General features: G+C 39.8%; 1 protein-coding gene across 1 annotated transcript in view; it reads right to left on the bottom strand.

Moving 5' to 3' along the window:
- Positions 1-2,018: 2,018 nt before the first annotated feature.
- apoba (apolipoprotein Ba) overlaps positions 2,019-14,250 on the bottom strand; it is a 75,044-nt gene continuing 62,812 nt past the window's right edge. Inside the window, exons 26-28 of the mRNA XM_028565182.1 lie at positions 3,764-3,796; positions 3,482-3,668; positions 2,019-3,344 (exon numbers count right to left, since the gene is read on the bottom strand). Of these exons, the coding sequence (XP_028420983.1) occupies positions 2,172-3,344; positions 3,482-3,668; positions 3,764-3,796 (1,393 nt within the window). The 3' untranslated portion in view covers positions 2,019-2,171. The remainder of the gene's footprint in view (positions 3,345-3,481; positions 3,669-3,763; positions 3,797-14,250) is intronic.

Below are 14,250 nucleotides of genomic sequence, written 5' to 3'. Positions count from 1 at the left end.
TTCGCCGCTGTCGGCGTTCGTTTTTTGATATGGTCAAAGAGGCTTTCTTGACTAACTCGCTGCCACCTTCTCTTTCTAGAGCACTTATTACCAACATCCTAAAGCCTGGTAGATTACTACCTTAATGCGAATCGTAATGACCTATATCTCTCCTGAACTCTGACACAAAACTCATAGCTAAAGTCATAGCACGGAGATTGGAACAGTTCCTGCCAGGTCTTATACATGAAGATCAGAATGGATTTGTCAAAGGCAGGCAGGCATTCCACAATTTAAGAAGAGTGCTGAATGTTATTTATGCTGAGGGGGGAAGTCCAGATATGGCCATTCTATCCCTGGATGCTGAGAAGGCTTTCGACAGGGTGGACTGGCCATATCTATAGGATACACTCCCAAGATTTGGTTTGGGAGAAAACGTCATTAAATGGGTGAAATTATTATACAGTGATCCGAGTGCAATAGTGCTGACTAACTCTATAGCATCAAAGCCCTTCAGTCTGACCAGGGGAACACGTCAAGGATGTCCACTGTCACCCCTCTTATTTGTGTTTATCCATAGAGCCGTTGGCACTAACAATCAGATCCCACCCCCTGATTAAAGGAGTTACAATAGGAAGCTATGAACACCGCATTAGCCTCTTTACAGACAACATCATACTCTTTTTAAAGCACCTGGCCCAATCAGTGCCTATACTTCTCATTATAAAACAGCCCCAGACCATCACGCTTCCTCCTCTATGTTTGACAGTTGATGTCACACACACATGGTTATCCTTTTGCCTACTCGACGGCGTACAAAAATCCTGCGTGATGAACCGAAGATTTCAAATTTTGATTCATCAGTCCATAACACCTTCTTCCAGTCTTCAGTAGTCCATTCGCAGTGTTTCTTGGCCCAGGCAAGCCTCTTTTTCTTATTCTGACGTCTTAGCAATGGCTTTCTCTTTCTTCGAAGTCTTCTCTTTACAGTTGAAACTGAGGGGTAATTATACTGATTAGCAAGCACCTGCAATTTAAATTAATTAAACAAATTAAGGATAATTCTGAAAGAGTTATCATTCTGGCTGAAATACAAGGGCAAAAACTAATTCTGGCCAGCATATATTCACCTAATGTAGATAACTTAACCTTAACTCCTTCCTTTTACAGGGGCCAGAAAATATAGAATGGCTTAGGTCTAAACTATTAATTGCCGATCAATTGGTTCTCAGTGCTGTCTTCAAGGGTGCCTTAAAGTCTGTGATCAGGGGGTGCAACATGCTTCTTTTGTAAGAGGAATAGTGCTAAAACACAAAGCAATCATGTTCATGTTGCGAATTGTATGTTGTTAAAAAAATTAAAATTGTTAACTGACAATTAACAATTCTCAAAGAATTAAAAATTCTCTAAAGAAAAGTCTGGTTCTGCTTCGTTTTATTTGGCGTAACATATTACATACTGCAAAACATTGCTGGGTAAAAATATTTTTTACTGATTGTGCGGGAAATCAGACCTGGTAAAGACTGTTTTTTAAATTATTTTAATAACTAAATAGAAATAGTCAACCTTCTTGCTACTGGTCTTGCTTATGTAGGTCATATGAAGGCATCATTTTTCTTTTGTGAAATATTGAACAATTTGACCTCTTTAGGCTTATCTGGCATTGGTAGGAGCATGTAAAGTGACCTTGGGTGTCCTGAAATGTGCCATCATATAAAATGTATTATTATCTTTTATCATTTTAATATTTACTACTACTTAAGTATTGAGAAACACAAAAAACAAGCAATTGCAAAAGAATGGGTTTGGTCATTTGGAAATATTATAAATAATATAATTTATTATATAATATTTAATATTATGTACACATTTCCACTTTATTAAGAAAAATCTCCCTTTGCTATTAATAATTTTGTCTTAAAATGTTGGAACAGTATGACAAACACTAACATTTATATTCAGTTTTGTTTAATTGAACACCATCATCAAATTTTAAGATGGAAAACATTGGTAGGTCATAATTGTCTATATCATCAAATTTAAAGAAATCTTACATTTATAGGCTATATCGTGTGAGTTAAAATTCCTTTAAACACATTATCATTGGCATCAAACAAAAAGTAATTCTTTCACACAGACCAATTTATATTCAGTGAGCCACAATGATACCACTATATCAAGAGAGCCATGACTTACTGACTAGACTGCGTTGGCCATTCGCTGAAAGACTTCCAAAGAAAGGGTAAAGGAATTTCAATATCCATCTTTTTATTGCTCACTCTAATGTACGGTGCTGTGCTCTGCGATGTCCTTCTCATGAGATGTATGCTTTCGTTTAGTCCACCGTAGAGCTGTGATTGCAAAATACTGATAAATTTGTTGGTATCATTATTTACCTGCTCCATTCTTAAAGCATTATAAGCCTCTTGAATCTTCACTTTGGCATGGTCTTTATACTCAGCCACATATCTCTTTGCCTCCTCAGTATGTCGGTTTGAAGACTGCAGAACCTCTTCGTGGATGGCATCAACTTGAGAAGCAATTTCCACATTTGCATCTTTTAGGTGGGCGACGAAATCCTTTGCTTTTTCACCAATCACTTGGAGGAAGTAATTTACTGTTTTTTGAAGCAAATCCCACCCCCTGCGCACTGAATGTTCATATACAGATCTTATAGAAGACATCAGTTTATCAATGATTTCATTTCCATTGAAAACAACATCAGTTCTAGGTATGGTGAACTTGATTTCCCTGATGTATTTGGAAATCTTCTCCACAAGGCTGGCAAACCTTTGGATTGCCCTGTCAGTGGTTCTTGATACAGACTGATGAGCTCCCTGGAACATATCCAGGCTTGAGAGCTTTTCTTCAGATCCAGGCACTGTAAACTTTGTGTCACTCATGAACTGTGTCACTGACTGTGCGAAAACATTAATCGTGTCTTTACTGTGTTTCAAGAGTTGTCTAGCTTTGTAAGCCAACATGTCTATAACATCCTGCACACTCATGGACATCAAGCTTTCAGAAGCCTTCATGTACATGTCTTTTCCTTGATCACTAAAGTGGTTGATTGAATTCTGGAGTGTGGTAAAAGACACAGGCACCTCATGATAAACTCTCTCTATGACATTGGAAACTGTGTTTTTCAGCTTCATGCCGCCACGGTTGAGATCAAAGCCAAAGTGGGCAGTGTGGTACTTGTTAATGAACTTGAGCACAGCTTCGGTCATAGCAGGAATCCTGTTCTTGGTACCCTCAATCACATCATGGAGGAAGTCCCAATTCCATGATGTCTGTAAGATAAACTGAGAGTTTCTCAGCATGGCTTTGGCAGTGAAAACATCAGTATCCTTTTCAGGAGTAGACTAGAGTTGAGGGAAGAAATTAAATATTTAAAACAGTGTCAAGTTGCACTACATGTAGCATTAATCTATCCGTAGATAAAAAAAAATCTTTATTGTTGACAACAATATGCAAACTAAACTGCTTACAAGTGTCTTACCAGGTAGCGACTGAACAGTTTTCCATACAACTGTGACGGAGACCTCCGCTGAAACTGCAATCCAAGGAAACCAGATGATGGACAAGACATAGATGCAGTGATGCCATCTTTGCGGGAAGCAAAGCGGAAGTTTGCATCAACAAATGTCCGGCTAGTGATGTCAACATTGAGAGTATTACGAGACTCCCTTTAAAAGAGAGAAACAGTTTTTAGAGGATTTCCTTGTTAAGAACTGTTCTAATATGCAGAAGCAGCCTTAAAAAAATCAGTCAAAAAACTTACATAGAACCAGTCTGAGGGGTTTGGCGCTTCATCCTGAGAAAAAAACAACCATATTTGTATTACCGTTGTTGATCCAGACTAAACAGTCTGGATCAACAACAGTTCATTTCCAGGATCATCGGTCATGTTCAATGTTGCCATTGTCTAATTCAGTTCTCTTCGGGAAACAAACTTTAAGATAGCAGGCTACTTCCTACTGACCCGATTGTTTTGTTACTTAATGACGACTCTAAATTACATCTGCTTGGGAGACAAAAGAAAGTTTGGTTAGCTGGCTCCACCCCAACACGCTTTGTATAAAACAGTGGTTGGCGTATTTTCTGGACATAGTTATGTTTGAGCTCTCTACGAAGCCAAATCATCTACTATATGGAAAGGTGCTGCAGCACAGGTATCAGTCCTAATGACCTCAGCATCACAAGAAGTAGAGGAGGGCGACTAGGCAAGGTGTGATTTCTGTTTTTGTTTATTTATTTGTTTGTTTTTTCTGTCTTTTTCTTTCTTTTCCTCGAGACCGTGGAGGGTGGGGGGTGGGAGAGGGGGTTGCTTGAACAATCAAGTGTGTTTGTCTGTTCTGTTGTTATTGTTTATAATGAAAAAAAAAAAGAATTGATCTTAAAAAAAAAAAAAGATAGCAGGCTACAAGCTGAATATGGCAAGTTTTGAAAGCAGGCAGGCCTGCTTGGTTCTTTTGGGGAATGATTGTAAAGATTTACAAAGAATATGTTCACGGCATTTATGCTCTAACTGTGACGTTTTGGGACTGATTGGTGGGATTTGCCATAAAAATACACAAGGCAATATACTGGTAACAGCAATTCGCGTTTGACCATGTATCCAGCTAATTTTTATAGCTCAAATTTCTGTAACAATACAAACAGTTAACTTCATTTAATATAAAAGTATGTGGCGTTTTCTTTTGTGGGGTGCAAATGTTCCACCAAAAGAAGTTCCTTCCGGAGACTATTTTGCAGAGCCAGCGTCTGATTCTGGAGCTTAGCACCGCCCAAGACGATTGAGATTGGTTTAAAGAAATGCAAACAACCCAGAGCGGTTTTTTTTCTACCCTGGAATGTATGTGTGGAGGAGTCAAAGTGCTGTGGAGGTCTTGCAATGCGTGACTACAGTAAGTTGATTTATCTTGCTCAACCAAGGATAGAATCTAGTAACAACACCAATCAGACCTTCTACCTAAGATAAGAACTGATTTCTTCCTTAGAGTAGCTCTGTAAGCTCTCACATACCACGAGTCTTGGCCAATAATTTCAAACCTAAGCCAAAAGATCTTTGTGGCCCCATTGACACTTGTCATTTCAATTGTCTCATATCTGGAATAAATGCAAATAAAATGTAAAAGACTTTCATCTACATGTAGTTACATATCTTATTTGTCCAGATCCCAAATCTCATTTCAATCCAATTGCATGGATACATGCAAGTCAGGGTCGGCCCTCCTCCAGTACAGAGTGTGGTAGTGGTGGTAATGCACCAGAAGCAGTTTGGTAACTGACAAAAAGAAGAATAATGTGCACTCTAGCAGTTTAATTACAACAATAACAGTTAAGCTACCTAACTAACAATGCATGAAGCGACAGAGAGAATGTCAGCTAATTTAAGTGTAACTTCAGCTACCATTGTCACAGGGGACAGACCCTGCTTATGTGTATCATATATAGGATGCAGGTAACAAATATATACAATATGTCTATTTAGAAATTGAAATGTAAGAAAGCCCATTTCTACCAGCAAAATAAAACAAAAAGATTAAAAGTTAGTCATGATGAAAAATGTATTAATGTAAATAAAGATTTTTGACTTACTGGGTCAAGATAATTAGTTAAAAAGTAAAAGGTAGGAGATACCATGATAATGTTATTATTATGACTATCCATAATCATAATAATAATAATAATAACAATAATAATAATATATATTTTTATAGTGCACTCTTCAAGCCATACGCACAAGAGCCAGGGACAACAGATGGAAGCTAGTATTGAGTGGTTGGCAGTAGCTCAGTCTGTAGGGAGTTGGGTTGAGAAACAGAAGGCTGTTGGTTCAAGTCCCGCCGTGGACCAGAGTGTAGACTGGTAGCTGGATAGATGCCAGTTCACCTCCTGCCAGTTCCAGCCAGCTCAGGGTTCCCTTGAGCTGGCTGTTTCCAGAGAAATGGTAGACAGCTTATGTTTTTCTTTTTATATAAATATTAGGCCTATATAATCTTCAACTTTATCACTAAGGCTTGTTTGGATATAATATATAGTTCTGTTAAATCTTACTATATACGTCTGGTATATTGAAGCTGTCCCCGAGTGCCATAATGCCTTCCGTTTTGGACGGAATTATTAATGTAGGTAGTCTATAGATCAGGTTTCCCTACACTGTGCGAGAACAGGCCAAAATTATAATTCAATTTGCAGCAATTCCTGAACGTCTGAGAATGTTTTTGCTTTTTCTCCACCAGTCATCATGATTCGGTGTAACGAAAAACCAACTGCCGTCATTAACATACTAATCAGAATTCATGAGGTGCTTTGCATTGACTATTTATGATTCAAAATGGCGGGATAAGAGGCTGATTCATGTACACACACTTGTTGGTAATCTGTGATTTATAAAGGGAACATTGCTTACAGTTTTATAAATCTGAATTGTTTTTGGCGTACACCAGCTTTTGGGCGTACGTATACTTTTAGTAAGGATTCCCAGCTCCACCTATGCTGAACTACTGTATATCATGCCTGTGTCTGTCCTGTGTTGAATTATGTTGCTAGGGCTTGGGAATACAATTTAAGGGATGTTAAGGGTTGCTCTCCCTGCTTGTTGACGTGCTGACGTGTAAGGTAAGCGTATTGTGTCACTTCCGGTGTTCCTGTGTTACAAACGCTAGTTTGCTGCTCCAGCAAAAACTTACTCAACTCTGCTTATTGTTTAAATTAGGGGCTATTTGCCTGGATTGCATTTGAATTACAATTGTTCTACTCAAGCACTTATACTTAGCTTCTCTTACAGCGACTGCCTCGCTGATCTTACAATTGTTAAAACGCTGTTAGCTACTTTAGCTTAGCCAATGGCTAATTCCTCTCCCTCTCCTGCTCTTTCTAGCTCTGTGTGTCAAATGTTTAGCTATTCCTCTGCCTCCTTTAGTGATAACAATACTAAATAATACTAATAATAAATGTAGTATATTTGCTGCTCTGGAGGCAAGGCTTTTAGTGAGTTTGAGGCACGGCTCCGCACCATGGAATCAGAATTGTATGCTTCCGTAGCTAGCCAGCGCCACGTAGCTCGTGCGGGCCAACATACTGTAGCTTCTGTAGCTTCTGCTAGCTGTCCCCCGGCAGACATCGAGCAGCCGGGCGAGTGGGTGACTGTCCGAGGGGAGCGTAGCCTTAGATCTAAACCAGAGGGTGCACATCATGACGGTCGCTCTAAACCAGAGCATCTTCGCCTCTCTAACAGTTTCTCTCTACTCAGATACACCCGCTGAGAAGCCAATTCTGGTTATTGGGAGCTCTATACATGTGAAGCCGGCGACCTCAGCGGCTGCAGTCATATGTGTCCCCGGGGCCAGAGCGGGCAATATAGAATCCCATCTAAAGCTGCTGGCTAAAAAGAACCGTAAATACAGTAAGATCATACTTCACGTAGGGGGTAATGGTCGTAAATCGGAGATCACTAAAATTAATGTTGAGTCACTTTGCATACGCAAAGACAATGTCGGACTCAGTAGTTTTCTCTGGACCCCTGGCAAACCTGACCAGTGATGAAATGTACAGCCGTACGTCATCCTTCCACCGCTGGTTGTCGGGGTGGTGCCCAGCTAATAATGTGGGCTATGTGAATAACTGGAGGGCGTTCTGGGGAAAGCCTGGTCTGATTAGGAGAGACGGCATTCGTCCCACCTGGGATGGAGTCGCTCTCATATCAAAAAATCTGACCGAGTTCATCGGTTATAAACCATGACAACCCAAGTTTGATATTAGTAATCAGAGGTGCAGTGATATGCGCCCCTCTGTGCTTCCGTTGGAGCAGTCGCCCACTCATAGTCTAATAAGCACGGTGTCTGTCCCCCAGCTCAGATCGGTTAAATCAAAAGGTAAACAAAAGATGCGCTATACTTAACAACCTAATTGGAATTAAAATGACTGCAACGATAGAACAAAATAGGAAAATTAGATGTGGACTATTAAATATTAGATTTCTGTCTTCTAAAGCAGTATTGGTAAACGATAATAAAATTGATTTATTTTGTCTTACTGAAACATGGCTGGGCCATGAAGAATATGTTAGTCTAAATGAAGCGACTCCTCCCAGTCATATTAATACTCAAATTCCTAGAGGCTCAGGCCGAGGAGGGGGAGTTGCAGCCATCTTTGATTCAAGCCTGTTAATTGACTGTGACTAAATCTAAACTAAATTATAACTCGTTTGAAAGTCTTGTTCTTAATCTTCAACATCCAAAATGGAAAACATTACAGCCAATTATATTCGTTGTTATTTACAGGGCTCCAGGTCCATATTCTGAATTTTTATCTGAATTCTCAGAGTTTTTATCATGTTTAGTCCTTAAATCAGTACTTATTGTAGGTGATTTTAATATCCATATGGACGTTGACCGCTATCATTAGCCTTAGTACTGCTTTCAACTCATTATTAGATTCAATCGGTTTCAGTCAGTGTGCACAAGGCGACACACTGTTTTAACCACACCCTCGACCTTGTGCTGGCATATGGTATTGAAATTGAGGATTTAATAATATTTCCGCAGAATTCTGTATTATCAGATCATTCTTTAATTAATGTTGAATTCCTACTACCTGACTATACAAATTAGATAAAAGCTTCCACACTAGATGCCTATCTGACAGTGCTATAGCTAAATTTAAGGAAGATATTCCAACAGCATTTGACTCTGATGTCATGCCTTAATATAGAGGACCTTTATGTTAACCTTAGCCCTCTCAAATTGATACATTTGTAGACGGTGCTACGACCTGCCTACGAACGACTTTAGACTCTGTTGCTCCCCTCAAAAAGAAGATGAGGAAGAAAAGGAAATTAGCACCTTGGTATAACTCCCAAACTCGCAAATTAAAACAAATGGCATTCCACCAAAGTGGAAGAATCTCGTTTGGATTGGCAAGAAAGTCTCAAAACCTATAGGAAGGCCCTAACGCCGCCTTCACACTGGCAGTTGAAATCAGCTCCGATACGGCTTCGAAACGGCCGGAAGTCATTAATTTCCTATGGAGATTCGCAGACCGCATGCGAATGGGTCCGAATCGGGTCTGAACGAATGCGGTGCGAAAAAAATCGTGTCAGTTGGTCATCCGGATGCGTTCAAAAAATTTAACTCTTGCGAAAGGCTACGGACGGTTCCTATCTGACGGAAGTTAGCGTTGCTATGGTACTGATAAACAAACCTGCTAATGCTAATTGGTTAGCTAGCAACAGACACCGAACTATTGACATTATGGTCATATCACATTTAATCGACCTGACATGTCAACGTCTTGGGCAACTTTTATCCACACAGCAGCCTTTCTATTTATAGCTTTATAAGAGAGGTCACAGAGAATCGTACATTCAGACACTTTCATCACATTCATCACTCATTCCAGTCTCTCTGCCATTTTTGTGAGTCGCTTCCGGAGCTTTTCAACGGTGTAGTACGACGTCCGCTGGGGGCGTATTGCGTATTACAGAGCTGATTTCAACTGCCAGTGTGAAGGCGGCGTAAGAAAGGCCAGATCAGACTATTACTCATCACTAATAGAAGAAAATAAGAACAACCCAAGGTTTCTTTTCAGCACTGTACCCAGGCTGACAGAGAGTCACAGCTCTATGAGGCATCTCCTCTAGCTCTGAGTAGTGATGACTTCATGAGCTTCTTTAATGATAAAATTATAACAATTAGATATAAAATCCAGTTAAACGCAGGACCGCTAGAAAGAACGACTAGTCCTGACATATACTTAGACTGCTTTTATCCTATAGACCTTCAACAATTAATGTTAAAGATATCCTCAGCTAAGTCTCTTACGCAGCCTTCACACTGGCAGTTGAAATCAGTAGCTTTTCGCAAGAGTTAAATTTTTTGAACGCATCCGGATGACCAACTGACACGATTTTTTTCGCACCGCACTCGTTCGGACCCGGTTCGGACCCATTCGCATGCGGTCTGCAAATCTCCATAGGAAATGAATGACTTCCGGCCGTTTCGAAGCCGTATCGGATTTCAACTGCCAGTGTGAAGGCGGCGTTAGACCCCATCCCAACGAGACTACTCAAAGAAGCGTTACCCGTGGTTAACACTTCATTACTAGATATGATCAATATGTCCTTATTAACAGGTTATGTAACGCAGTCATTTAAAATAGCTGTGATAAAACCTCTTCTGAAAAAACCCACCCTCGATCCTGAGGTCTTAGCAAACTATAGACCTATATCCAGTGATGTCACTAGGGCTTAGCCCCCAGGCTATGCAAAACTTTACCTTGTAAAATCTTACTTACAAATGTTATTCTAATGTTAGCTTTTAGATACTTCAAAGCTGCATGGGGGGAACGTACTTAGGCCAGACCTGCTGAGTCTGATATTTTTGTTACAATGAAGTTGCGAGAGACTGAAAATTGCAAAAAAAAAATTGCAAATTCCTGGAGGGACTGATATGTATGTATGTTCATGTAGAGCCTAGCATACAAAATCTACATACTGTATAACATAATGTAGAAAGTTAAGTTGGTCAGAATATAGCATATATAATAAATATCATAAAATAATTTAGTTTAGGCTATGCCTTAGTGCCTAGACCTGCCAACAAATGCCTGTTTAGGAAGAAAACAAAACGCCTCACATTTTCTTAGCCCTGTAGACCAGTGGTTCTCAAACTTTTAGACATCAAGGACCCCTAAACTGAAATGCCGATTAGACCACAAACCCCCATTTGATTAGATTTTGTCCATGGGTCCCCATTTGATAGGATTTTTGCTTTTAGATGTTTTATTACAGAAAGTCTATGAATGAATCTATGAAACATTGTGTTAATTATAGATGGAATTAAGTGAAAATAAGTTATTTCACTTTTTGCTGGGAACCCCCTCAAGGACCCCTGGGGGTCCCTGGATCCCACTTTGAGAACCATTGCTGCAGACCACTAACATAATTTACCTCAATCAAACCAATTCCCTCAGAATCAGCTGCCCTGCCAAACTCCTGTTTCTCTCTCTCTGTCTCTCTCTCTCTCTCTGTCTCTCTCTCTCTCTTTCTCCCTCTCTCAAAATATCGTCCAGTATCCATCTGCTCAATAAATTGAAGGATATAACAGTACAATAGCATTAACAGTGACACTATAACATTTAGTTTTCAGTGACAACATTCTGTGGGGACTGTTAATACTATAGAGATAGCATGCTATATTAATGGCAAAGAATAGAGAACTTCGGATAACTAACTACAGTAGGTTAGGTATTTCTTGTATTTCACTCTAGCTAGACTAACTTACAATACACTCTGTAGCCTATCACTCACTCTGTGTGCAGTAGCAAGTTCAGACCAAAAAAAGACACCAATGAGACGAGACGGGACGGTGTAGCCTATCATCTTCATAGCCATCGACTCTTTGTACTTCTGTTTAACTTTCGAATTTCCGTTTTTTTTGTAACTGGATATATTATTTGTTGTTTCGAAATATGAATTTGGATAACGTTAGCGATAGTGAGAGGCTTGCTACAGTTGCATTTCGAGTGATAAATCGGCAAAAACAAAGTTTTATTTCTCGGATTTCCTGCTTTGTTTTAATGCCGCCAGGCGCGCTCTCTCTCTTCAGTCCCTCTCTACCTCGCTCGTCAACATACCGTTACGTGCACGCGGGCTCGTCGAGCCTCCGTCTCGGCCTTTTCCACCAGATGACAGTTCGTGAAATATAAATAAAACAGACAGACTGCAGTGTACGACGACACAAACAGATGAATGGTGAAGGAAGATTCATTTAAAGTAGTGAGTGATACAGAGTGCACTGTAAAAAAAAAAAAATATATATATATATATATATTATTTTTCTTATTATTTTGGGGGGCTTAGGAACATTTTGGGGTAGCTTCAGCCCCCCTAAAACAGGCCTAACGACGTCCCTGCCTATATCTAACCTTCCCTTTCTATCCAAGATCCTTGAGAAGGTAGTTGCCAATCAGTTATGTGATTTTCTACATAGCAACAGTTTATTTGATGACTTTCAATCAGGATTTAGCACAAAGACGGCACTGGTGAAAATTACTAAGACCTTCTAACTGCTGCAGACAAAGGACTTGTCTCCATTCTTGTTTTACTAGATCTTAGTGCTGCATTTGACACTATTGACCATACAATCCTGTTACAGAGATTGGAACACTTAGTTGGCATTAAAGGAATCGCTCTAAGCTGGTTTAAGTCCTATTTCTCTGATCGATTTCAATTTGTTAATGTTAATGATAAATCCTCCAAGTACGCTAAAGTTAGCCATGGCTCAATGCTTGGACCAATTCTATTCTCCTTATATACGCTTCCTCTTGGTAATATTATTAGGAAACACTCAATTAACTTTCACTGTTATGCGGATGACACCCAATTATACTTGTCAATCAAACCAGACGAAACCAGTCAGCTAGCTAAACTTCAAGCATGCATTAAAGATATAAAATCCTGGATGACCTATAATTTTCTGAAGTTATTGTGCTGGGCCCTAAACACCTCCGAACCTCATTATCTAAAGACATAGCTACTCTGGATGGTATTGCCCTGGCCTCCAGCACTACTGTCAGAAATCTAGGAGTTATTTTTGATCGCCCATCTAAAACAAACCTCAAGAACAGCCTTTTTTCATCTTCGTAACATTGCCAAAATTAGGAATATCCTGTCTCAAAACGATGCTGAAAAACTAGTCCATGCATTCGTTACTTCCAGACTTGACTATTGTAATTCCCTACTGTCAGGTTGCTCAAATAAAACCCTTAAGACTCTCCAGCTGATCCAGAATGCTGCAGCGCGTGTTCTCACAAGAACTAAGAAAAGAGATCATATTTCTCCAGTATTAGCTTCTCTGCATTGGCTTCCAGTAAAATCCAGGATTGAATTTAAAATCCTTCTCCTGACCTACAAAGCTCTAAATGGTCAAGCACCATCATATCTAGAAGAGCTTATTGTCCCACCAGAGCACTGCGCGCCCAGAATGCAGAGTTACTTGTGGTACCTAGAGTCTCTAAAAGCAGAATGGGAGCCAGAGCCTTCAGTTATCAGGCTCCTCTCCTATGGAACCAGCTCCCAATCTGGGTTCGGGGGGCAGAAACTGTCACCGCATTCAAGAATGAACTTAATAAAGCTTACAGTTAGGGAGTGAGGAGTTGCAGCGTCCGCCTAACCAGGCCCACCTGCTTGTCTTCATAGTCGTCAGATTAATAATAAAAATTCTCTTGGTCGCGGTTGAGCTGGCTAACGAAACGGCTAACTTTTGTCTCCCAAGCAGATGTAATTTAGAGTCGTCATTAAGTAAACAAAAAAATCGGGTCAGTAGGAATTCGACATCCTATCACAGGTGAGGTCTTGCAGTCTTAGACTTCCAGTGAGGTTTTGCTCTATTTCTCTCCATGGACTGTAGATGAGGGGTCTATCCACACTCTGAGGGCCCTTAGCTGAGAGGCACTTTAAGTTTGGGGAGGGCCATGTTCGTGGTATGTTGCAAGGTAGAGTATTTTCGCTTGATTGTTTACTATTCCAAATATACTGTCGGATTACGATATCAAGTTTCTTCCAGAAATGTATTGGTGGGGGTTAAGGGGATCATTGTACTTAAGAAATTCACTCGAGGAACTATGTTCATTTTAACAACAGCAATCCTGGACTGTAGTGATGCCGGCAGCGCAGACCAATTAGTCAGATCCCTTTGAACACTACTTAATATAGTTTCATAGTTGTCCTGGACAACTCGCTGTAGCGATGCGTGAATGGTAATGCCCAAATATGTAATTTTGCTTTGGGTTGGTATCACTAATAGCTGATGTCACCTGGGGCCTGTTTCACAAAAGCAGAATATAGAAATCCAGGATATTCTGGTAAAGCGAGGCTTGACCTAGTTTAATCTGTGCAGCCTGGCTTGGTGCGTTTCACAAAGGCTAAGCCAGGCTGAAGTAATTTGGATAGATGCGTGTTCACAGCTTTCCTTAACAGACCGCTAGGTCGATAACATATTTACTGATGCTAAAATGGAGATATAAGCATTGTTCATACCAAGGTTATAATCGTTAACAAAAACGAATAAAATAACGCAAACTAGTTGGGAAAAAACATTGTTGTTAACTGAAATAAAAATAAAAACGAGGCATCACAAAAAAACGATAACTAAACTAGAACTGTAATGTCTGTTTGCAAAACTAACTAAAATGAAATAAAATTATCAAGTAAATGTCCTTAGTTTTCGTCTTTGTCAATGTCTTTCACAGAGCAAATAACGT

The sequence above is a fragment of the Perca flavescens genome, chromosome 20 (assembly GCF_004354835.1).
Source record: "Perca flavescens isolate YP-PL-M2 chromosome 20, PFLA_1.0, whole genome shotgun sequence".
NCBI lineage: Eukaryota > Metazoa > Chordata > Actinopteri > Perciformes > Percidae > Perca > Perca flavescens.
Note: the sequence above shows the minus strand (reverse complement) of the source record. Positions and strands in the feature narration are given on the sequence as shown.